The sequence below is a fragment of the Dipodomys ordii genome, unplaced genomic scaffold, assembly GCF_000151885.1.
Source record: "Dipodomys ordii isolate 6190 unplaced genomic scaffold, Dord_2.0 Scaffold12, whole genome shotgun sequence".
NCBI lineage: Eukaryota > Metazoa > Chordata > Mammalia > Rodentia > Heteromyidae > Dipodomys > Dipodomys ordii.
In genome coordinates, this window is record NW_012267228.1 from 12,590,654 (window position 1) to 12,613,580 (window position 22,927).

At 43.5% G+C, this 22,927-nt stretch overlaps 1 protein-coding gene across 1 annotated transcript in view; it reads left to right on the forward strand.

Moving 5' to 3' along the window:
• Eif4e3 (eukaryotic translation initiation factor 4E family member 3) overlaps window positions 1–21,822 on the forward strand; it is a 28,879-nt gene extending 7,057 nt beyond the window's left edge. Inside the window, exons 3-7 of the mRNA XM_013010358.1 lie at window positions 8,003–8,097; window positions 9,476–9,536; window positions 11,931–11,997; window positions 15,689–15,844; window positions 20,294–21,822. Of these exons, the coding sequence (XP_012865812.1) occupies window positions 8,003–8,097; window positions 9,476–9,536; window positions 11,931–11,997; window positions 15,689–15,844; window positions 20,294–20,340 (426 nt within the window). The 3' untranslated portion in view covers window positions 20,341–21,822. The remainder of the gene's footprint in view (window positions 1–8,002; window positions 8,098–9,475; window positions 9,537–11,930; window positions 11,998–15,688; window positions 15,845–20,293) is intronic.
• Window positions 21,823–22,927: the final 1,105 nt, after the last annotated feature.

The following is a 22,927-nucleotide window of genomic DNA, read 5'->3' on the forward strand; positions in this document are numbered from 1 at the left end:
CTTCATTAGAGCTCATGTCTGTAATCCTACCTACTTGGGAGGCTGAGATTGGGAGGATCAAAGTTCAAGGTCAGCCTGGGAGAAAAGTTCCCCTTCTCAACTAACATCTGGGTGGGGTGACATGCACCTGTCATATCAGCTATATGGGAGGCTGAGAACAAGAGGAACATTATTCCAGGCCGGTCAGGGCAGAAGTGGGTCTGACTCCATTTCAGTGGAAAGATGGTAGGCATGTTGGTATATTCCTGTCCCAAGTATATTGAGGAATGGAAATTAGGAGGATTACATTCCAGAGGTACATCAGGGCAGGAAACAAGATCCAATCTCAAAAATAACAAGTGCAAAAAACTGGGGTGGGGAGGTGAAGGCATGATTCAGCGGTGAGCACTTATTTAGCAAGTCCAAGTTCAAATCTCAGCACTACCAAGGAAATACTCCATTGGGTATATAACAGTCCATGTAGAGTTCTCAAATATAAGTAACTTTCTTTCACCTCAGAGTGTCTTTGCACACTCTTCCCATGAGACCTTTGCTCAGGTGCAGAAGCAGCTGTAAGTGCTCAGGTAGTTCCTCTCCTCTGTCTGGTGTCCCTGTTCATCTCAGCTTGCCTTCCTTGACTGTAAAACAGATCATCAGAGTGCCTACCTTCTAGACTGAGTGAGCGTGAAGTGAGCCTGGTACTTGTAAGGCCTGCCCCCCCCCCCCCCCCGCATCACCAGGTCTTACTAATATGCTACTCAGATCTGCCGTTGGTGTGAACAGCTAGAGTATGGCCTAGGACCTATGTGATCCCATTGCCTGTGTTCAAATCCCATAGTTAGCTTTTACTAGCTAGGACACATTACCACACTTTTCCATATCTCAGTCTACTTATCCATAAAATGGGAATAGTCACGGCAGGCATTTTCTCATGTAACTATGAGAATAAAATGATCCCATGATTAAGAAGCGCATCCTAAATGTCTAGGAATAAAGTCATGCTCCTCCCTGGTCATTTCTCTTCTGAAGGAGCATCCTTTCCCTCTTTCCTTGATCATGTTTGGTGTAAGGACACCATGCCTCTAGACTACTCATGTCAAGCAGTGATGCCCTGTGTTGTACCACTGCTAACGCCTCACCACATGAAGACAGGTAGGTAACTTACCATAACTTTGAGGGGTTCAACTTGTGAGGGTCTGTGACATCTCAGTATAGTCCATTGTACTTAAGAACCAGCTGTAGTGCTGAACTTAAAAGTCACTAGGGACATGCTTTTGCCTGTCTTTATGCTGTGATAGTGTGGTGATGCTCTGGGCATCCCTGGACCACCTGTAAGAAATCGCCTCACCTCCCTGCTCAGGTCTGTGTTCAGACCTGTGTGTTCTAGGTGATGTGTAAGAATCTTGCCCTCAGTGACTGCTTCGTGTAATGGGTCTTTGTTTTTATACCCTTGAGGCCCTTCCACAAATCCACGGTGTTCTCTTGCTTATTAACTGGGGAAACTGAGGCTGGAAGGTAAGAGAACCAGGCTGGCACTGAAAGCAGCCAGTTGTGCTACGGCTTCGGGGCTGGAGCCCTTCCTGCCACTTCTAGTTCAGTTCTGTCTTTCACCTCCCTGTCTACAGAGTGCGGAACCTCGGCTGAGGACACTGTCATTACAGCCAGAAATAACTCCCTCTCTGCCTGGAGTTAAATATCCGCGGTATTCCCATCATTCTTGGAAAATTCCATGTTTCATTTAGGTGTATTTCCCAGACATCTATTGATCCCTTTTACTCTTTTGGACATGTAGAAATGTTGAGCATCTCTCTAGTGTGTGCATGCTCACTGGCACAGAGCAGAATAGAACCGGGCTTCTGAACTGGCCCAGTCTTCCCTGGGAACGAAGAGCTACCTGCGGGCCTGGATGCGCAAGGAGGCTCTTTGGTCCCCAGTGCCTTTCAGATTTGCCTGTCCCTAGACTAAAGCTTCACCCAGCCTTCGGTCCAGCCCACAGGAGTTTATGCCTTCACCTTCTACAGTTTCCCACACTTGTCCCCCTGGTACATGCTCTGCCCTTTGTTTCCCCCTTAAATTGAATTTTTATATTAATTCGCATAGAACAGAGCGTGTACTTTTTCTGTAAATGGAATCTTAGCAGCACTTCTCATTACCAGAAGTCTTCACACACAGTTGATATAACATACTCAATTAAGAAAATTCAGTCATGCCATGTGGCACCATGGCATCACGCCCGCTCCCCTGCCCAAATGCCAGGCCATCTGATAGTGGTGTCGCGCTGTTGTAGGTCGTTAAGTTAGGATAGCCTGTGCCCCAAACTCTTGGCAAATGAAGACTGCTCCTTTTGCAATAAGCCCTTCCACTCCTTTCCCTTCCCTTCCCTCCCCTCCTTTTCTTTTTCCCCTTCCCTTTCCCTCTTTTTTTCTATTTTGTGTGTGTGTGCACGTGTGTGCATGCGTGCACGCCAGTACTGGGGCTTGAACTGAGGGCCTGTACATTGTCCTTTAACTTGTTCACTCAAGGCTGGTGCTTTCCCACTTGTGCCACAGCTCCACTTCTATCTTTTTTTTGCTTGTCCTGGGCTTGAACTCAGGGCCTGGGCATCGTTCCTGAGGCTCTTTGTGCTCAAGGCTAGCATTCTACCACATGAGCCACAATGCTCCTTCTGGCTTTTTCTGGGTAGTTTATTGGAGATGAGAGTCTCACAGACATTTCTGCCTGGGCTGGCTTTGAACTGCTATCCTCTGATCTCAGCTTCTTGAGTAGCTAGGATTACAGGTGTGAGCTACATGGTGCCCATGGTGCCCAGCCACTTCTAACTTTTGATAGTCGGAGATAAGAATCTCACAGACTTTCCTACCAGGACTAGCTTTGAACCCTGAACCTCAGATCTTAGTCTTCTGAGTAGCTACAGCCAGAAAGCAGTTTTGTCAGTCAGTGTCAATGATGGAGGATGATGGAGAGAATGGGTGGAAACCCAGCAGGGAAGCCTGTGGTTTCTAGCATCCTGTAATGGAAGGAAAAGAACCACTCTGGTGAGGGAAGCGGGGGGGGGGGCAGAAACAGAGAGTGGGGGGGGGACATACAGATGGGGGGAAGGACCTGAAGCCAGATCTGTCTCATACTTCTGTCGGTGCAACGTTAATAGCAAGGGTAACAGGAAGCTTTGTTCGTCATTTAATTTATTCATTGTACATGCAATGGGACTGACGTCTGTCCATAGTCACAGCCCAGTTATTCATAAGCAGAAAGGAGTCAGGTTGCCCTTGTTCCTTCCATGTTTACTCAGGGCACTGGAGGTCATTGCGTATTGTTGAGGTCGGGGAGGGTGAGTCAGACTTCATCTTACAATTTAATAGTAATTTAGTCACTTCAGACGTAAGGCTTGATAGCTTCCAAGTTAAGTCTCTTGAGGCAACCATTGCTCGCCTGCTGCCCCATCACCACCTGCAGAAATGCGCCTGAGATCCTACCTGGCCTTTGGTATTATGTTGTGGCTCAGGTCATGGAGGCCTGTATAATATGGACCCACATCCAGACCCCAAGCCCTTTTCTCCATGGGCTTTGTAGCAATTTCCTGCTCCAGAGAGGATTTTTTTTAAACATTAGCTGCCTTTGCCACACCCATGGTGGGGGGGGCTGAGAGAGAGTGGGGGGGGAGCTTTCTAAGGTGGTGGAGCCCCTGGGACAAGGTAAACCCCTTCTCTAGCTTTTCTCTGACCTGCCACCTGTCACTCAAACCTCATGACTCTTCCGTGTCATGGCCAAGTGCACCAGACCCAGGAAGCAGGCATGGCTGCTCTGCTCTAGGTTCCCCCAGACTTCTCTAGGGGAGGGGCCCTCCCTGCCCTCGCAAGACATGGACCCCACTCTCTGCTCCAGGCTTTTAACTCCTCAATTCAGAGTAGGTTAAGCTCTTTTGGAGTTCAAAGCAAAGCCATTTCTGGGGTACAGAGCTCTTGCAAATCAGAAGCCCTTTGCTTTCAGCCTCTGTGTCTGCTGTAAGTTAAGAACATCCATTAAGCTCTTCAGTTGTCTGTTCTGATCTCTTATCTGCCCACCACAAACACCATTGATTCTGTGGGTGGGAAGCCCCTACCCACTAGAAATACTAATGAGCAAAGTATCTGTTGAGTATCTCCAAAACATCTACTCTGTACATGCACCAACTTCTGGAAGGAAATCTGAAATCTGGGTTATTTTGTTTTTGGGGTACATTGGCTGTTTTTTAAATTATTATTATAGAGAGAACTATTGATTCTGATTTTCTTTAGCTATATGTATGAGACAATTCACATTTCCTACTTTTTTCTTGAATCTCTTACCATGAAATAAAAGACATATACAGAAAAATGCATAAAATACAGTTGTGCTATACCTAAGGAATAAACACCTAAGAAATAAACTAAACGAACTAAATGCACACATAGCTGCCATTCTAACTGAAATATAGCATTGCCTGCAACCTCAAGGCTGCCTTCTCATTTTTCAAGTTCAGGTATCCCCGTCACCTTTGGAGATTATGACACATTAATCATTTCCTGGCCTATCACTGTGTCTTCTGTCAACATTGTTGTCTTTTCTTTGCAAGAATTTTTCAGAATCTTCTTTATTGCCTTCAGAACATTCCAGTGGGAAATAAAGGAGAAAACCCCACCAGATTTCCTGGCAATGAATGGTTATCCATTTAGCAGGACATTGGCAGGTGGAGCATAATTGTTCCACTTAGAACGAGTAGGTGGGAGATAGTTCAGCTATCAGTGTGTCTGACCATCCCCGGCTTCCTTACTGAGGCCTCCCGAGTGCTTTCACTGAATTCAGTCTTGAAATCAGCTGATGCAGTAGCTCCTTTTACACGGGGGAAGTTTAGGCTTCAAGATCTGTGTGTCTTGTTCAGGATAACCTGAGAACCAGAGTCATTAAGTCTGTGTGTTAGAAGGAGCCAGAATGATGCCAGGAACTTACCTGTGTGTAGCCCTCTGTGGCTGCTGGTTGTCCCCACATTCTGCCCAGTTCCCCAAGGCCTTGTTACACACACTCCCCAAACGATGCTTCGATACCTCACCTGGTCATTGTGTGCTTTCGAAGAAAGCACTTGAGCATCACTAACAGAAGGGGCTCCAAAGGCACCCAACCACTGTTGTAATATTAGGTGAAATTTGTGAAAAAGAACCAGAGCCCCTTCCCAGTGGTGCTTCTGGATGTTTGCTCTCATTTTGTCTTCATGTACAAAGGGTGTGAATATGTGCTTTAATAAACATGTTTGGTCAGAGATCAGTATCTTGGGGTATTTTGGTATTTTGCTGGCTGTGATTACTTCCTGCCAGGTTTGTCAGGATAAACAGAATCCGTTGTCTCGTGTGTGTGTGTGTGTGTGTGTGTGTGTGTGTGTCTGTCTGTCTGTCTGTCTGTCTGTCTGTCTGTCTCTCTCCTCTCTCTCTCTCTCTCCTCTCTCTCTCTCTCTCTCCCCTCTCTCTCTCTCCCTCCCCCCCCCAAGGCTACAATCCTTAGCAGGATCTTTAGAGAATTTCTTACCTTGAGAATGAGAGAAGCTCTTTGTTGTGTCTTCCTAAGTATTTCAAGTACTAGGTAAAAGGTCAGGACTCAAGAACGTTGGCTGGAATGTACAGGCAGGAGCTTTGGTATGGGGTGCCCAGAGTCTTCTTGGTTTTCCCTTTTAGACTCATTCTATCTGTAAGTCTTTAGGTGCACACTTGTCAGGCTCCAGTTAAGACAGATAGTCATTAGATTTGATGGAGTTCCAGACATGACTGTAGGAAAACATAGACAACAGGTATCCTCCTTTCTGTGACTATATCACCTGTCCCTGGCTTCTAAGATTATGAGAGACGCAGAAGACATATAGATAGGATCATCAAGGGAAACAGCGTAGGGTTTATGAAATGGGAAATTTGGAATTATAGGGCCCAGGCTGAAATCCCAGCGCTAGCTATTCATCCTGACAGCCCACATAGAAACCCGAGTGTTGAAATGCTTTCGGTATCTGCACAAGTAGCAAAGCACTTGTGTGCTGGGTTCCCCCACATGGACCAGCAGTTGCTGGAGGACCTGTAGTAACTGCAGAGCCACTTTTGCTATTTCCAAGTAGCCTCATTGGAGTAGAAGGGGATGATCGTAGATTCCCCAGTAATAAATAAACCTACCACCGTGTACTTTGGCCTTCACCTGCCTCACCGTTCATCTTACTACCTTTGCAATTAATTCAGATTCATGTCATTTTTTTTACATGAAACAAATGGAAACAACCTATCAGGATTATTATCATTGAACACAAATAGAACCCCTCCTCTCCCTTGTCACTCCATTCATGATGCTGTAGAATTCATTTTCCTAACTGCTCATACTATTGTTTTTAAGTCAAACTTCCTAAGATTCTTACCACACAGCATGGTGCTTCTCTTTTATGTGTAATTCTGTGCACAGAACATGCTGTGGTGATTCTGGAAGTCTCTGTCTTTGTGCTCATCCTAAGAGTCATTCTCAACAGTCATGTCTGGACCAGTTTGTCTGTGCCTCAGTTTCCATGTCTGTGCAACAAGGATAATCGTGTAATGTTGCCGCTAGAGTAAATTGTATAAATGTATACAAATTCCTAGACCCAGAACAGCTCCAAAGTCATCTATCCTTTTTATTGCTATTACTTCACATGACACTGGTAATTCTACACCATCTGTTTCTGCTGACAGCCGCCATATTGCTCAGTTTACATTACTGTAACAGAATGTCATATACTGGCTATTTTTCAGGGTTCTAGAGCTGGAAGTCCAAGATGAGGGCACCAGGTTCTGGGGAGGATCCTCTTCCTGGTGTACACACAGCAGAGGCCTCTTTCTTATACCCTGTCCTAGAGGAGGAGGGAGCTGGCTGTCTTCTATCATAAAGATACTCCTGCTGGCCTGGGAGCTCCACCACTGGATCTGAAGGCCCCAAGCTCCTAGAACCATCCCACTGAGGCTTACATTCCAACATGGAGAATTTCCAGGACACAGACATAAAGTTCAGATATGCCTTACTTGGGTACTCTGTTGGCTTTAGTGACTAAGCAATCGCCTGCTTGTTATAGGAGGATAAAGGAGAAGGACAGAGCCTGAGGTGCTTCCTTTATTCCCTTAGCCCCCAAGCCAAGGCCTCATGGACTCTTTCCTCTCAGAGTCCATTAGAAGGAGTTGTGGTTCAGTACATCTGGTATACCTGCCAGCACATTAGTCTGCCAGAAACATCAACATGATCCTTTCCAGTTTGCGAGGGGAGGAGAGGGTTTGTTTTAGGATGAAGTCAGTCACTTTATGTACAACAGAATGCCCCTGACAATGAAGTTATAACTGTCGAGAATCTTTATGCATTGCAAATTACATCCAAATCTATATTTCAAAGCGTGTAATCTCTCCTGATTTTTTGCAGTCAAATCTTCAAAAAATATAAAAGATCTCATTTCCATACAGATTAAGGTTTACCAGATATATTTTGTTAAGTGTTTACAGCACCAGGAAAAATGTTTTTTTTCTATGTCAATGGGTAATTTCTTATTTTAAAACTAAATGTTCTATGCATCTGACGTTTACAACATGATGTTATAGGATGCTGATAGACAGTAAAATGGTCACAGTAGAAAAGCAGATAACACATCTGTCTCCACTTGAGCAGCCGAGCTTTACATATTCACAGAAATCCCTAGCACAATGCAGTTTTATTAATTTTAGTGCTGGCGTTGTGCATTACCTTTCTGGTTTTCTATGTAGATAAGTTGCATAGGAATGCTTGCTTAATCAGGAGAGCTTCCTGGAAGATGCAACTTGGCCCCCAACATCAGTAAGCAATATTTTTTTAATGTTGTATTATATTTTCTAGTGAAACAAAATGAGAAGGGGTACTGACAGAAAGCATTTTGAATGGATAGGACTTAGGGAAGATCAATTTTTTTCTTTTATGCATTAATTTTATAATCTACTGGCATAGTAAATCAATACTGGGTATATTAAGCAAAGTATTTTTTCTCTTAAAGATATTCTGGAGTGTGTACAATAATATCCCCCTTGTGACCACCCTGCCTGTGAGATGGAGCTACCATTTAATGAGAGGAGAGAGGCGACCTCTTTGGTAAGTGTCTGATGTGTAATTTGAGGTCAAAGGTGGACAGAAACGGTGGGATGCTCATAAGAGATCTTTTCATCAGGGCATTCAGCTGGATATCTTCCCACCTGGCCCGTAGACAGTCTGCCTGATGAGCATGACCAGAGGCTAAAGGAAGGGGTGGCGCCCACTTCTTTAAAGGCCCAGTGTTGTAGCAGATGTATTATTAGACAGTAAGTTCGTTAGCCCAGGCTGGAGTCCCAGTTACTGACATAGCCTGCTATAGCATCATTCCTTTGGAGTTCAGTAATAAGTAAGAGTGTATCATGGCTTACTGAATAGCAGGTAATAGCAACCTAGATTGAGTAAAAACTGGAAAAATTCTCAGATTCTGGAACTGGGAAGTCCCACATGGTTCTTTATATTGTGTTTGCTTTCCCTTCTCTGCTCAGTTTTTAGGCAGGCTTTTCCATTTGTGGGTCTTGCTAAGCTCCACTCTTAACTCTGCAAGTCTAGCCATGTCAGCAGCACGCTCCAGCCCCTAAGGGAATTTCTAGGCTGGATGTCCCAGGCCAGCCATGGATCAACCTCTGAGTCGAAGGAGAGGTAGGGTTTTCATAGGCAAGGCTGGGTAACAAATCCATCGTTAGAGCTCGGATGTGTAGTCACTCCTGTCTGAGTTTGAAAAGCCACCTGGCTTCTCAAGTGGAAATTGAGGTGCACTAAGCAGACGGCAAGCCCCGTTACGCAGAGACACCTTGCAAATGTCCACTGTGGGAACATGTGTTTGCCTGTGGCCTGAGGGGGAATTCATGTGGGATGGTGTCATGAATCTGTCATGACTATGAAGATCTTCCTAACCTGTGAAGCAGTTGCCTTATTCATCTATCACTGGAGAATCCCTTAGATATCACATGCTTGTAAAGAAGAACTCATATCCTTCTCTTTCCCTATCCTCTTCTCCCCTACTCCTTTTTTTTTTTTGTAGATTGTGGGGTTGAACTCAGGTTCTGGGTCCTGTCCCTGAGCTTTTCTGCTCTACAACTTTGAGCCATAGCTCCACTTCTGGTTTTCTGGTGATTAATTGGAGATAAGGGTCTTATAGACTTTCCTGCCTGGGTGGGCTTTGAACCTCCATCCTCAGATCTCAGCCTCCTGGGTAGCTAGGCGTGAACCTCCAGCACCCAGCTTCTCCTGCCTTTATTACACCAGAATTCCACATTCCTCCCCATGTCTGTCCTGTTCTTTTGTCTTTCTTCTACTTCTGTTTCCAAGTCAAAGGGCTGGGGGAGAGTTAATTGGAAAATGCCTGATTGTTTTTGTTTTTAAGGTCACTTTTTTTTTTAAACCTATGGAGAAATCCTCAGTCACTGGGCGTAACTTTCACCATTGGTCTTTGCTGCAGGGAAGACGAGAGTAATGCAAAGGGCGGCGTGTGGAAGATGAAAGTCCCCAAGGCCAGCACGGTATGGCTCTTCTGACCATGTCCCTGAAGCAGCAGCAGTGCTTGGGATTTGAGGCGGGAGGGGAGGGAAGGCTGCATGTGTTGAGCTGAGCATTTTGTGCCATTCAGAGAACCTCCCCAGAAGGCCCCCAACAGGCCTGGGGTGAGAAATTCATTTCTGACCTTGTCTGTGTCCTTTCTTACATTGCCACCTTGACAATTGTCTGTGGAAATGGTGTGGTCTGTATGAATGGGTCCCATCTCACAAGAAAGCTCAGGGTCCCCATGGAGGCCTTTCCCCACCCTTGCCCACATAACTAACACAGGCAAGTTGGTTTTCCGTAGCACACAGTAGAATCCTTCCCACTAGAGCCTTTCCCGCCTCCCTGGAAGGCAACAGCACTTCCAGGAAGGATCATGGCATGAAGCAGAGGAGGCTGAGTTGTTCTTCATCTTTTAGGGTCTCTCAAGAGACAGGCCAGGCCTCAGAAGCCCATATGTGGACTGAAATAAATAATTAAATAAACTTGAACAGTAAAATCAAGGACTTTAAACCCTAAGAAACCACACGGCCTCTTTGGAAATATCCACATCTCACCTTTTTAATGATTTCTTTCATGTGGATATGTTCAAGTAATTAAAGTGTCTCCAGGAAGTCATGCCTAAAGACTGGACCAGATTTATTACTGCATAATAGAGAATATCAGAGAAAGAAATAACAAACCAGGCAAGGCAAAGAAAACACCTCTACCCACCTCCAAAAGAGAGCAGAGAATGTAGGAGAATGACAGGATATTAGCTCCCTACATCCCTTCCCTTGCTTGCTTGCTTGCTTCCTTGCTTCTGTCTTCCTTTTTTCCTTTTCTTCCTTCGTTCCTTTCTTTCTTTTCTTTCTTTCTCTCTTTTTCCTTCCTTCCTTTCCCTCCTTCCCTCCCTCCCTCTCTCTCTTCCTTCCTCATTTCCTTCCTTCTTTTCCTCTTCCCCCCCCCCTCTTTGTTTTTGCAGTGGTAGGCCTGACACTCAAGGCCTTGCATGTTTATGTGTTTTGTTTGCTTGCACTAACTTTGTCTTGGATGGGAGCCAAGCATATCAGTGTTCACTGAGATGCTTTGTCCTTCCTTGCTTGACCCAAACATTTGGTCACAAATACACTTTTGTGTCAGGGCAAGTGCCCTCACCCCAGTGCTTTGGCCAGTCCATCCCAGCTGCCCAGTTAAAGTCTGGTAGGCCAGGAGCAGGACAGCTCCCTTGTCCCATTCCATCTCAGCTGTATCACTGACAGAGGACAGATACAAAGTGGGAACAGTAGTCCCTAGGAAGACACTAGAGGATGAGCAGGGAGGGCCTCGGAGAGATGAAAACTTCAACCTCCCCGAGGGTGACAGGTCATCTTTCAGGTCCCCTGTTGACTGCCAGGGCCTTGGATAAAAGATCAGTCAGCCCAGTTGCTATGAGCTGCTGAGACCACAGCCACCAGTATTATGGTACTGTGAATGTGTACGGACTTCCTGGGTGTGCTACACAGGCAGCGATTTAGAGGATGCTCTTAAATGTTCAACCTCCTTGTTGCAAACACTGTGCTGAGCCCGCTGGATGCATTCAATGACTGATTTCACACTCAACAACAACCTCTGAGGTCAGTGTTATTCCCTTGTCTACCTCAGGAGACTGATGCTGAGAGATTGGTAAACCTGCTTAGATGACAAAGGATAAACAGATTCTCAGCCTTCAGAGCCGTGCTGGGAGACTTTGGAGCCTGTGATCTGTGAAGGAGAGGAAACGGGGCTAAGAACGGTTAGGTCTCCAGTGACCAGTGCGCAGGCCCTGGCTGCTGGTGGATGGCATTAGTACGGGGTCCCACAGAAAGAATTCTGATGTTTCTCATTAGCAAGAGGTGGTTCTGATTGTGAACCAGTCCTCCATAAATCTACCACTTTGCATCAACAGCCCCCCTTCCATGAATGCATTCTTGGGAGCCTTTAGTATTCAAGAAACCAGAAATCCCCGTAGCTTGCTTGGGCAACCTTGTCCATACCTCATCAGCCACAGGAAATGTAGAGAGAAGGGTTTTACTAGTAGCACGCAAATATAATCTATTGAAGCATTTTGAATCAATGACCATGAGAAGTAGAGAGCCAGGAAACTCGGCCATTTGAACATCTCCCTCCCACCTTTGTCTAGGTGAAGCTCACCCAGGGAGTCACTAGCAATTAGCACTCATTAGAATCTGGACTGTGTGCATCTATCTGGGTCCCATAGATGCCACTAGTGTGTTTTATGGCTTGGAGATGTCTGCAGGCTTCCACTGTGGGCATAGAACGTGTCTGTGTGTAAAGTTCAAGAGCTTCTTTAGCTCCTGAAGATGACTGAAAAGCATGTGTGTTTTGTTTGTGACGTTGACTCTTGTCCCCTTCAGTCCACAGTTTGGAAAGAGCTGTTGTTAGCCACCATCGGGGAGCAGTTCACCGACTGCACAGCGGCAGGTAAGGATGGTCTGTCCGTATCTCTGGGGCCTTGGCTACCCCTTGTTCTTTGCAGAAGTTTGTTGTCCTATAGCAGCTTTCTGCATGGTTTGGAACGTGTTTGTTTAATAACTGAAAAGCTAGTTAGGCCTTTTTTTTCATGTGATTGTAGTGCTTGGTGACAGATATGTGTGTGTGCGTACTTGTGTATATTTGCATTTATATAATCAGTCTTTATCCACCGGTCCTGCACTTGTTGATTCAACCAACCACAGATAAATAACTAAAAAAAGAACTATCTTTGATCTAAATATGCACATATTTTTTCTTGTCCTTGTAATTATTATAAGTAATCTAGATATGATTTAAGGTATAAGTTGGACATATATAAATATTATGCCATTTGATTTTATTTATTGTTCCAGTCTTGGGGTTTGAACTCAGGACCTGGGTGCTGCCGCTGAGCTCAAAGCTAGTATTCTACCACTTGAGCCACAGTTCCACTTCTGGCTTTTTGGTGGCTAATTAGAAATAAGAGTCTCACAGGACAACTGAATCTTTTATTTCTATAAACATATGTATTAGAAGCCTCCATATAGTTTCCTTTACAGCATAACTTAGTGGTATCGACAGCCATCTGTCCAATATAATAGGCAGAAAGAAAAGGCAAATATGACATCAGTCAGACTCTTAATTGTAATTTGTAGCAGGTTTCCTGTACCTGTGGCCTGCCATGTCTAGAGGCATTGAGGTGGGCAGTCTAGGTCCCTCTGTCCCTCTACATTCCTTCCCCTTCCTCCTGTCCAGCTCCTGGCCCTGCTGAGAGAGGAGCTCACAGGTGACTAGACCTCCTCTCGGGTAGCTCCCTGCGATCTGAGGCCAACAGCAGGTCTGCAGCACTTCTGTGTGGAGACCACATCCAGTTTCTCTTGGTCTATTGTGTAAACAGTCCAAGAGGAGAAGTGGCCTGTGTGTTAAAGTTTTATTTTCTTCTTGAGTAGCTCCTTCTGCATGTTTCTAAGGGCACATTAAAAAAAATTTCTATTCTACTTCCAGTTAGGGGTTTCCTTTTCTGTTCTGATACTGCTTTCATGAATTAGTATGGCTCTTGAATTGGCCCTCAGTCTTTTGAGACAGGCATGTCTCTGGGAGCCTTGCCAGTCCTGTGGCAAGTTTCAAAGTCACGCCTGTAAAGTGTCAGTAATTCCACTTCGTATTCATGGAAGGCAAAGATTAGATGAACATTATAGGATCTTAAAGGTGTAGGTGCTTTCTCTTTTAACAGGTAACTCATGTGTATAACATGAAAACTCTGGGAGAGGAAGTCTTCTTATGAATTATTCCTCTTTCCAGAACCTGAGAGAATAGTCTGAAGTAGAAAGAGTACCCAGGATTGAGAAAAGAAGGCCAGTTGCTCTGTGGCTCTCCTAGAAGTGAGAACACCAATCACCATTCACATTCAACAAATTAGCTCTCTCACTTGAAGCAGTTTGGCTAATCTTTCTGGGCCTTGCTTCTGTCATCTTTAAATAGTGGCTCCTTCTAGCTCTGCCGAGGTAGGCTACTAGGTTTTGCTGGTTGATTCTATGACAGATGTCATATGTATCTGATGGACCTGCCTTTGCACAAGGTTGGCATTTGTACTGCACACACTGTGTTTGGACAGGCCGCATTCTTAGCTGTGCCTACTTACCAAAGCCAAAGTGAGATAGCATTCTCTATCACTTTACCCTCTGGCCGGGAAGAGGTAATGATGGCAAAGGACTGGAGAATGCCAGTGTTCCCCACAAGGCTATGTTACTGACCCATGGCCTTTCCCGAGCAGAAAACTGCAAAAGCGCCTTCTGTACAGGATGCTCTTTTGTTACAGAAAGTTTACCATTGAGTTTTAGCAAGTGTATTTTTAAAGCAGAGTTACAAAGAAAAACAACAATACCTAAATCATCTTATCTTTTTTTGATAGGGTTAGTGTGTGTGTATGTGTGTGTGTGTGTGTGTGTGTGTGTGTGTGTGCGCGCGCGCGCACTGGTACTAGGACTTGAACTCAAGTCCTGGGCACTGTCTTTTTTTATTTAAGGATGGTACTCTACCACTTGAGCCACACTTCCACTTTCAGCTTTTTGCTGAATAATTGGAGATAAGAGTCTCATGGACTTTCCTACCTAGGCTGGCTTCAAACACATTCTTTAGATCTCAGCTTCCTGAATAACTAGGATTACAGATGTGAGCCATCAGTCCCCTGACTGGCTCATAAATTTCTGAAGTGGGCTGTGATCAATTATTTTGTTGTTGTTGTTGGACCTTTTTGTTTTAATATGACATTTGTAGAGCTTATTTACAACATAAGCCTCTCCCTATAACTAACAGATTGATGAAAACATAGGATGTGACCAGCCCCGCCAGCTCCCTCAACTTCCCTTCCTTCACCACAGACTAATTGAGCTTGTTTTGGGACATTTCTATACATGGAGGCATTTGGTGTCAAATTATACACATGTAACCAAGATCACATTCATTTAAAAAGGAAAGAAGGAAGAGGGAGGAAGGGGGAAGGAATTATTTCACTGAAGATGATTTATTTGAACAAATTAGACATGACATTCTTTAAATCATACTCAAGTAACAAAATGGTTAAATCTCCAGAAAAACTTTGGGCACAATTATTCAGATTTGCACAGGCTGGCACATTAGGGGTAATGCTTCTCTTTGAAGTATTACTGATGGATGCTTAGTTTGGAAGTGCAGAGGGCTGCCTTGTTCATTAAATGTGTCACAAACTTGTAAAACCAGGAGGCAGAAGTCTGCATGCCTACCCTTTCCTTGCCAATTAGCATAAGCAGAGTGGCTATGGGCAACCATGCAACTGTCCAGTAGGCTGAGTATGTGGCATATCTGTTCTCTCATATCTGTTACGCCGATCCAAGCCTGGAATTCACTGCAAAACAACAACAACATCTATATTAGTCAGTGTTCAGACTTATTCAGGCTTTAATGGCCATCTATTGGAGGGCTGTAACAGCATAGTCTTACTCAGTGGACAAAGGTACTCCTTCTCCATGCATGGTGCTAACAGATGGTGCCAGTTTTCTAGCCCATGCTTTAATCCTACCCAGATGATTGCTAGAAGGAAGTAGAGGACAGGAAGAATTCGCAGAAAAGCAACAGCCAAGCAAACCACGAGACACTGCTGAGCAACAGGGCTCACACAATATGGGTCAGTGAGTGCTGGGGTCAGTAGCACCAACTGCCCCTAAGGTCTCCAAAGCCTTGGCAGGAAGTCAAGAGAGATCCTTGACATTCTTAACAAAGATGGCAAGGCATGGAGGCAAAGTTCATCTGAGTTCACTTGGCTCCCACAGCGCAGGGAATTATGCAACCCATTTTAGAAAAGAGCCTCATCCAAACAGAGTAAGAAAGAGCGAGCTTTGGTGACATGTTACAAAGGGTAAAATTACTTATCTGGAAAAGGCGTTTTTCTGGAACACTCTGTATCCCTGGATAAATGTGATGTGACTCTTTGGGCTCTGTGCACTGACTTGCTTTTCTCCAGCCATTCCCTGGGGGAAAGGAGGGGTTGATTCCAAGTTTTCTGTGCCGTCTTCTTTTCTCCCTCCTAGCTCTGACTTACAGATGGGATGATGGGATATTTAAAAATGATCAGACTGACCTGAAATTGTCACTCATTTCTTTGTTTTGCCCATCTTCCCCTCAGATGACGAAGTGATAGGAGTCAGTGTTAGCGTTCGGGAACGAGAAGATGTCGTCCAAGTCTGGAATGTAAATGCCTCTTTATTGGGTGAAGCAACTGTGTTAGAAAAGATCTATGAACTCCTGCCCCACATATCTTTTAAAGCAGTATTTTATAAACGTAAGTGCTTCATTTCCAGTTACTACTCTCTAGCTTATTCTATCATATGTTTAAAGACAAAAACTGTTGCAAATGAGGGTAAGGCAGAGTCACTTGAAACTCTGTAACTCCAAAAATAATTCAATAAAACACAAGTGGGTTTCTTTTTTTTTTTAAGTCAAGTTTAGTCTCAGAAATTAAAGTGAGATTTTTATTCCTGCCTAGCCGAGTGCATGTGAAAAGGAAAGATGCATTGTATTTTGTTATTTTGAAACTTTAAGCCTGAACTTAAAATTGGTCATGCTCAGACAAACAATTATATTCTATTGGAAACAACAATAACAGAAATGTCACTCTTTGAGCTGGCAGGTAGAGATTCAATCATCCCTTCATAAACAGGAATTTATAATGTCCGACATCTGTATTTGTGGAGGAAACTCATTTTGAGCTTGGCATGATTGAATGTTCTCCTGAATGCTAATACTTCCTCATTACGGGGTGACTGTGACAGGAACGAGAGCGGATTCATGACTGGTGGTAAAATGGGAGCAGTGTGAATCGGTGTGTGGACCCATTGTTTCCATCATGATTCATGTTCATTGCTTTTGTGTGCTCTTCTGAAAAAAGTCATCTCTTTTCATAATGAAAACATCTTAGTGCTGTTAAATCAATGTCTGGTAGGTCTAACTGTGGGATACACTTTTTTCCTAAAGCTATTGACCAGCTCTACACACAGATGCTAAGTTTCCTAAGTCCCAAACAGTTCCTGGACTTCTCATTTTTTTAAAAATAAATTAGTATATTTGTATTGAAGCCAAGATGCTCTTGATAATAAAATGCCCTAGTATTTTAATATTACCAATAAAGGATTAAAAAAAAAGTTCCCAATGAAACCATGATGTACTGTTGGATTCCAAAGGCCTTCTAATATGTGTATGGGTGAGGGCATCTTAAAATTGATGAAATACACTTTATTATTGTCTTGCATTTCCCAACTGCTTGCCAAAAAAGATAGGAAAATCAAATTTCATTTCTTGAATGTCCTAGTGTGTCAGCAGATAGGAAAACTTAGCCTCCTGGCAAAGACTTTTGTAGTCACCAGCAAATGAGTCAGGCTTTGCTCAGGGAGACTGATCTCACACTGCATATACTTAAGGAGAAACAGGTCCTTGGGTTTCTAGATGTAAGTTTAAATTAAAAAAAAAAGAAAAGACAGCACTGCAGAAGTTGTATATGGGCTGTGCAGTGTGGAAATTGCCAATTTGCTGACACTATTTTTATTCATCATTAATTATATATCACCCCACCTATAAACTGAAAAGTGTTCCGAGAATTTTTTCCCCAGGTTTCCATGTCCCCAAAGTAACGAGCAGAAACTACAAAAGGAAGTGTGATGTATTGCCAGGTGAGACAGGGCTTACCTTGACTGAGTCAGCTCCACACTTGATTCAAAGGCAGAGCCCTTTGGAGTCATGGTGCCAGGCACTCTAGAGTTTTGTCAGGCAAAACTGATCACACAAATCCCATCTCTCAACTGTTTTTACTTCCTCATCTGATTGTCCAGGCAGTTGGTCTGACATGATCTCCAAGGTTCCCTTTTACTGCAGCATTCTATGAACAGATTTCCAGGTAGCACATTGGTTAGCGACAGCTTAGCAAGATGTGTTTTCTTAGATAAGTAGGCCACAGGGTGATGGGCTAGTTTTCCTGGACTGTAGCCATAATCAGGTAAGAAGGACCAAAGGCCAAATGACTTACACCTCTTAGGATAATTGTGGGAAAAGAAAAAGGACATAACTAAAAGAAAGAAAGATTACTCCTTGGCTAGCTGAATCAAGCTGAAAAGATGTCCTAAAGGTAGCTTGTTTTTGTCAGTTTGTGAGTGGTTTAGAACCAGTAGTAGTCCTCAGCAGAAATCCATAATTTAATGGTGCACAAACATTTAAAAACTCAAAGACCATTGAAATAAAAATTAGAATTGGAAAAAAAAAACCCAAGCCAATCTCTATTTTATATGAAGCAGGCAGTCCTTTACTGAGTGGGATTACATTCCATGTACTACTGAAATCATTTGGGAAACGAGCAAAAAGCTGACTGGGTGAGATGCAGGGTCCCCTGGGTGGGTGAGTCTGGGAGTGGCCATTCCTCTTTCTGTTCTGTCTTGTGAATGGAGCCCAGTAAGGACAGCTCACAAGTTTATGGAAGTGAGGTGATGGCAGACTTTCTTTGCGGTAGGAACTCTTGCCTATTCAGTCCTGGCCTCCAGTGGGTATATAAGGCTCTGGGCAGTGCTAAGTGCAATGTGAAGTTGCTGATCATTTGAGTGAGAAAGTTACAGTGTTCATAGACCATCCCACACCCACTCTTAAGATCTTCAGTGGTGAAAGACAGGTCAGCGCAGGGCAGACTGGTTACCTGAAACCAAGCCTGTCCCTGTCTCTTCTCTCCCCTCTTCACCTCATTTGTTTTTGTATGGGTGCAGCGGAGAAATATTTTTACATTTTTTTATAGCTTGGGAGGGGGGAATCAAAATAAGGATCGTTTTTTGTAACCAGTGAAAAATACCTAACGAATTTCAGCATCCCTGATTATTTTGATTGGCACATAGAGATGTGCATGTGCGTCTACATTTTCTCTTGCCGGTTTGGTGCCATAGCAAGCATTATTTCCAGCAGGGCTTGGTGGCACACCTGCCTGAAATCCTAGCAGTCAGGTGGAGGAGGTATTATTGTCTTGAGTTGAAAGCCAGGCTGATCTTAACATAGCGAGACCCTATCTCCAAAAACAAAATAAAACAACAAAAAGTGCTTTCAGAAAAGTTTGCCGACTCCTGGCTTGCAGAGCATTTCTATATTACCTTCCTACCTACCAGGGCTGTTCTGAGGTGGGCAGAAGGCATACCTGAGCTGTTGCTGCTTTCTTCTGCTGTTCCCTTTACCCAAGGACCTGGGAGTGTCTCAACTGTGCCTTGTAGCCTCTCCCTCTTTACCTGGAAATCTTAAAAAAAAATCTTTGCATAGTCCTCTATCCTTCTGTGGCTCTTGGATTTGACCCTGAAACATAAGATATTTCATAGCAGATCAAGCCATGTTTTCTTTGCTGTCTGCCCTAAAACATCTTCCTTACAAAGGAAACAAAAAGTGAAATATTTTTAAAAGCTATAGCCCTGAGAAAATGTTCAGTGAGGTCCAATTTCCAGCCATCCTTAGGATTTTGACCTGAGGTCACCCTTGGGGCTACAAGGCAGCACATTTTCCCAATGTTTGACCCACTTGAAAAGCAGGTTGCAGTCCACATTAAAGACAATCTGAAAGGACCGATATTCCTCACATCCTCCCTCCCCTTCATGTTCTAGTTCTAGTCAAGCAATCAGTCCCTGTTGAAAACAGGAATTGAGAGGGGCTGCAGACCCACCAAGCTGTGTCCTCAGGTGCCAAGCATGGAGAGAAGGCGGTGAGGGCCAAGTATACAGGACCCTAAGTATGTGTTCAGACCTCTCCCTTTATCATGATGGCCCCCCAAATACTGGAAGTGAATTTTCAAACTTGGCTTTTTGCCTCCTTTTTTAAAATTTTTTTGGCCAGTCTGGGGCTTGAACTCAGGGCCTGGGCACTGTCCCTGAGCTTCTCTGGTGTAAAACTAGCACTCTAAGCCACAGTGCCACTTCCTGCTTTTTCTGTTTGTGTGGTACTGAGGAATCAAACCCAAGGCTTCATGCATGCTAGGCAAGCACTCTACCACTAAGCATTCCCAGCCCATCTTTTGCCTCTTGGTAAGGAAATGTTATGTATTTTGCAGATCTCCCATTTCCTGTCTTCCACTTTGAAAATGTTTTTGCTAGCATGTTGTTTTAGTTTTATTCTAAAGTTCCTAATTATAACTAATAATTCTGCACACCAAACAAGTATAGGGCTGAAAATCGAGTAGGGTTTGGGGGTGGGGGTGGGTCATGGTTGGGAAAATAAACAGCCTCATCCATCTGATGAAACTTCCATTTTACACGAAAGGTGTGGAGAGGTGGGGGAGGGCATACGATTCCTGTCACCCTTGTGTGATTTTTTTTTTTTTTGGTTTGGTGTTATTTTGTTCTTGAAGATAGGCTTGTGAATGGCCCTGTCTGGGTGAGTTAGGTTCCCTTCCTGGTACATTTTGTGGGGCCCATTTTCCCTGTGGTGTTTGCCCAGCACATTCTCCTCATCAACGCGGGATGAGTCACCCCCTTAGGCACCACAAGAAGGAACAGGCAGCAAGCCCGTTGCTTGTTTATCCCTTGTTTTAATTTTCATTATTACGTTTCTCAGGAAATGCACGCCTTAGCTAATAGTTACTGGCACACACACAAAAAAAAGGTATTTGAATTCTTGCCAACTATTGGGGAAGCTGAATGAGATGCCTTAGAGGAGGGTTGGCCCATCCTTTGCTTAAAGTTTTCTTTCCTTTTTTTCTTTTTTGTTTTTTTCTGTCCTTTAGCCCATGAAGAGCATCATGCTTTTGAAGGTGGACGTGGAAACCACTAATTGCACTCTGTAAAGAATTCTTTGTCCTTTGCTGATTGGTTTTGGAAACGGTCTTAACAGGAGGGAGAGTGAAGGAAGAGAAGACTTGCCGAAGCCCGATGCTGGTCAATTTAGAGTGGGTTTCTGTGCTTGCAGACTGGGCAATTAGAGGACTCGCAGTGGCAGGTGGGGTGGGGGAGATGCTGTGGGTTTCTGCCTTCATATCACTTGCTTTGTTTTATTTTTTTTTGATTTTTCTTTTTTGGCTTTTCCTTGTTTTTTCACTCCCAAGTATTCTTTTTTAATTTTTTGCCTTGAAAATTTCTTCATTCAGGCTCATTATTTTCAACAGTCGCCTTTCATTGAGGCACAGGAACTCAGTTTCCCTTTGAGTAACTCTGCTGTACCTAGTTAATGAGAGTATACATCATCATGACAATGCTGCTTTGAAACCACACTGTAGGGGAAGGAATACTAGCTTGGTGAAACCTGTCTTTTGATTATTTGTTGTGACACATTCCTGCGTGCTATGAGCTGGGCATTGTTGTTGTTGTTGCTGTTGTTGTTTTTTGTTTTTCTTTTTCTGTCCCAGAGAAAAGAGAAAAAAATCATATTCAAACCTGATGTTGCAAGACAGCACACACATCTTTTGTTTTGCCTTCTTAAAACTTCAGAGGTAAAGGAAAAAAATTGGTTTGCCTGCATCAGGATCAGAATTACACTTTAGGTTTTTGGATTCTTTGTGCAAATATTTCTAACCAGAATCTCAATCCGGTCTTTTCAATGAAAGAGAAGTAGTTGCAGGCAATTTTATCCAGTGGTGAATGTGATTTTTCTGACTTAAAGTGGAAGTGATATTTTTTTTTACATGTTTGATTTCCACTTCTTCTAAAGTATAAGGGTATTTATTCACTTGGGACTTTCCAGATGAATTCTAATACGTTTTGTAAAGCCATCTCCCCTTCCCCTCCTCTTAGGTATCATTTCTGATACTCCACAGCCCTCTAGCCTTAGGTGCCTTCCCTCCCTTTTCAAGCAGGAGCAGGAAACTTAAGTCTCACATCCAGGCTGCATGAAAACACTCATAAAGTTGAACTTTGCGTGCATCCTGTTCATATTAATGATGAGACTTGTTGTTATGTACTGCATTGGACTACCAAAGAAATACTGGCTTCAGTAGAAGGAACTCTTGGAGCCCTGAGACCCATTTGGAACATGCCGATTTCCCTGTCTTAACTTTGTGCCCAGCTTCTTGGTGCTTTTACCTGAGAAGGAGTGGGGCCTTTTGAAAGCCCTCAACAGGCTCACTCCTGATGGCTTCTTGTGGGAGCTGTGGGAAATAGTTTGCACTTATGCATTTCTCCAAAGGGTGGTGCATTAGAACTCCCTGGAACTCGGGATTTTTAATACCTCTTGGAAATGTTGAGCAGCAGAGAGAGGCAGAACTTCTCTCAGCCTCCCTCTCACATGTATTTTGTCAATAAAGTTTCCCATTCAAATGTTTCAACTGACTTGCGGTGATGATCTATTTATCAACGTTGTTCCCTCCACTCACATTACTAACCACATCAGCCATAATAATAGTCATCATCATCAGAGTTTTTTAAAAATTCTTTTTTCACCCCCTAAGTTGAGTTTCTCCAGCAATTGCACATTTGGGTATTGGGACCTGCTTTTCTAAGCAATGTGCATTTCTTTAAATGTCATTTTAAAATTATTCCTCAAGGATTAAAAATTTATTCTGGACCCGAAATTGCTTTTTATTATATAAGTATTTTTCTGATAGGGTAGAAACAATATAATTGACTTCATTGTAAGTGACACCTATATTTCTATCAGTCACTGAGTTTGGAGCAAGCCTTATTTTAGAACTTTATTTAAAACATTTTTGGTGACATGTTCAATTTTTTCCTGTGTGTAGCTTTTGAAGTAAAAAATAAAACAATAACTAGGAATGCTAGGTTGGTGTTCATGCTTTCGAGTTCTATTGTTGATGATCCTGGAGCATGATCACACATGGGAGATTTTTTTTTGTCCCAATGAACTTCTACAGCTATTCTGACCTTTTGGAAAATACCAAACATGAGGAGGATTTAATTTGCCTAATGTTAAGAACCTATCACCTAAATTACTCTCAAGAGTGGATTTTTGTCAGATTTTGCTTTGGAAATTGTTATAATTGAATATTTAGTCATAACAGACTTTGTCTGAACTAAGCTGATTTAATCAGTTTAAAAACCTCTCATTACCTCCTTAGATTAAAGAAGCTAATACTTTTTGGAGATAGAAGGAAATACTTTGGGGGACACGTGATTTTGGGGGTAGGGTAGTTCAGCCATCACGACCCATGCCTGGCCAAGTGGGAAGTTGGGTAGAATGAGACCTTTCAGCCAGGCCCTGCTGGTGCAGCCTCTGTTTTCCGCAGAGAGCTAACAACATAGAAGCCAGGGGCTTGCTTTCTTGTCTGGTAATTCAGCAGTCTGTGAGGCAGAGCCAGGAAATTTGATTGAAACCAGTATATATTCTTATTCCATCCCTCCACCTCCATTATTCCCGAGTGACCTATCACAAGCACTTCCTTACATTGGGAGAGTTATGGGGGAGAGTT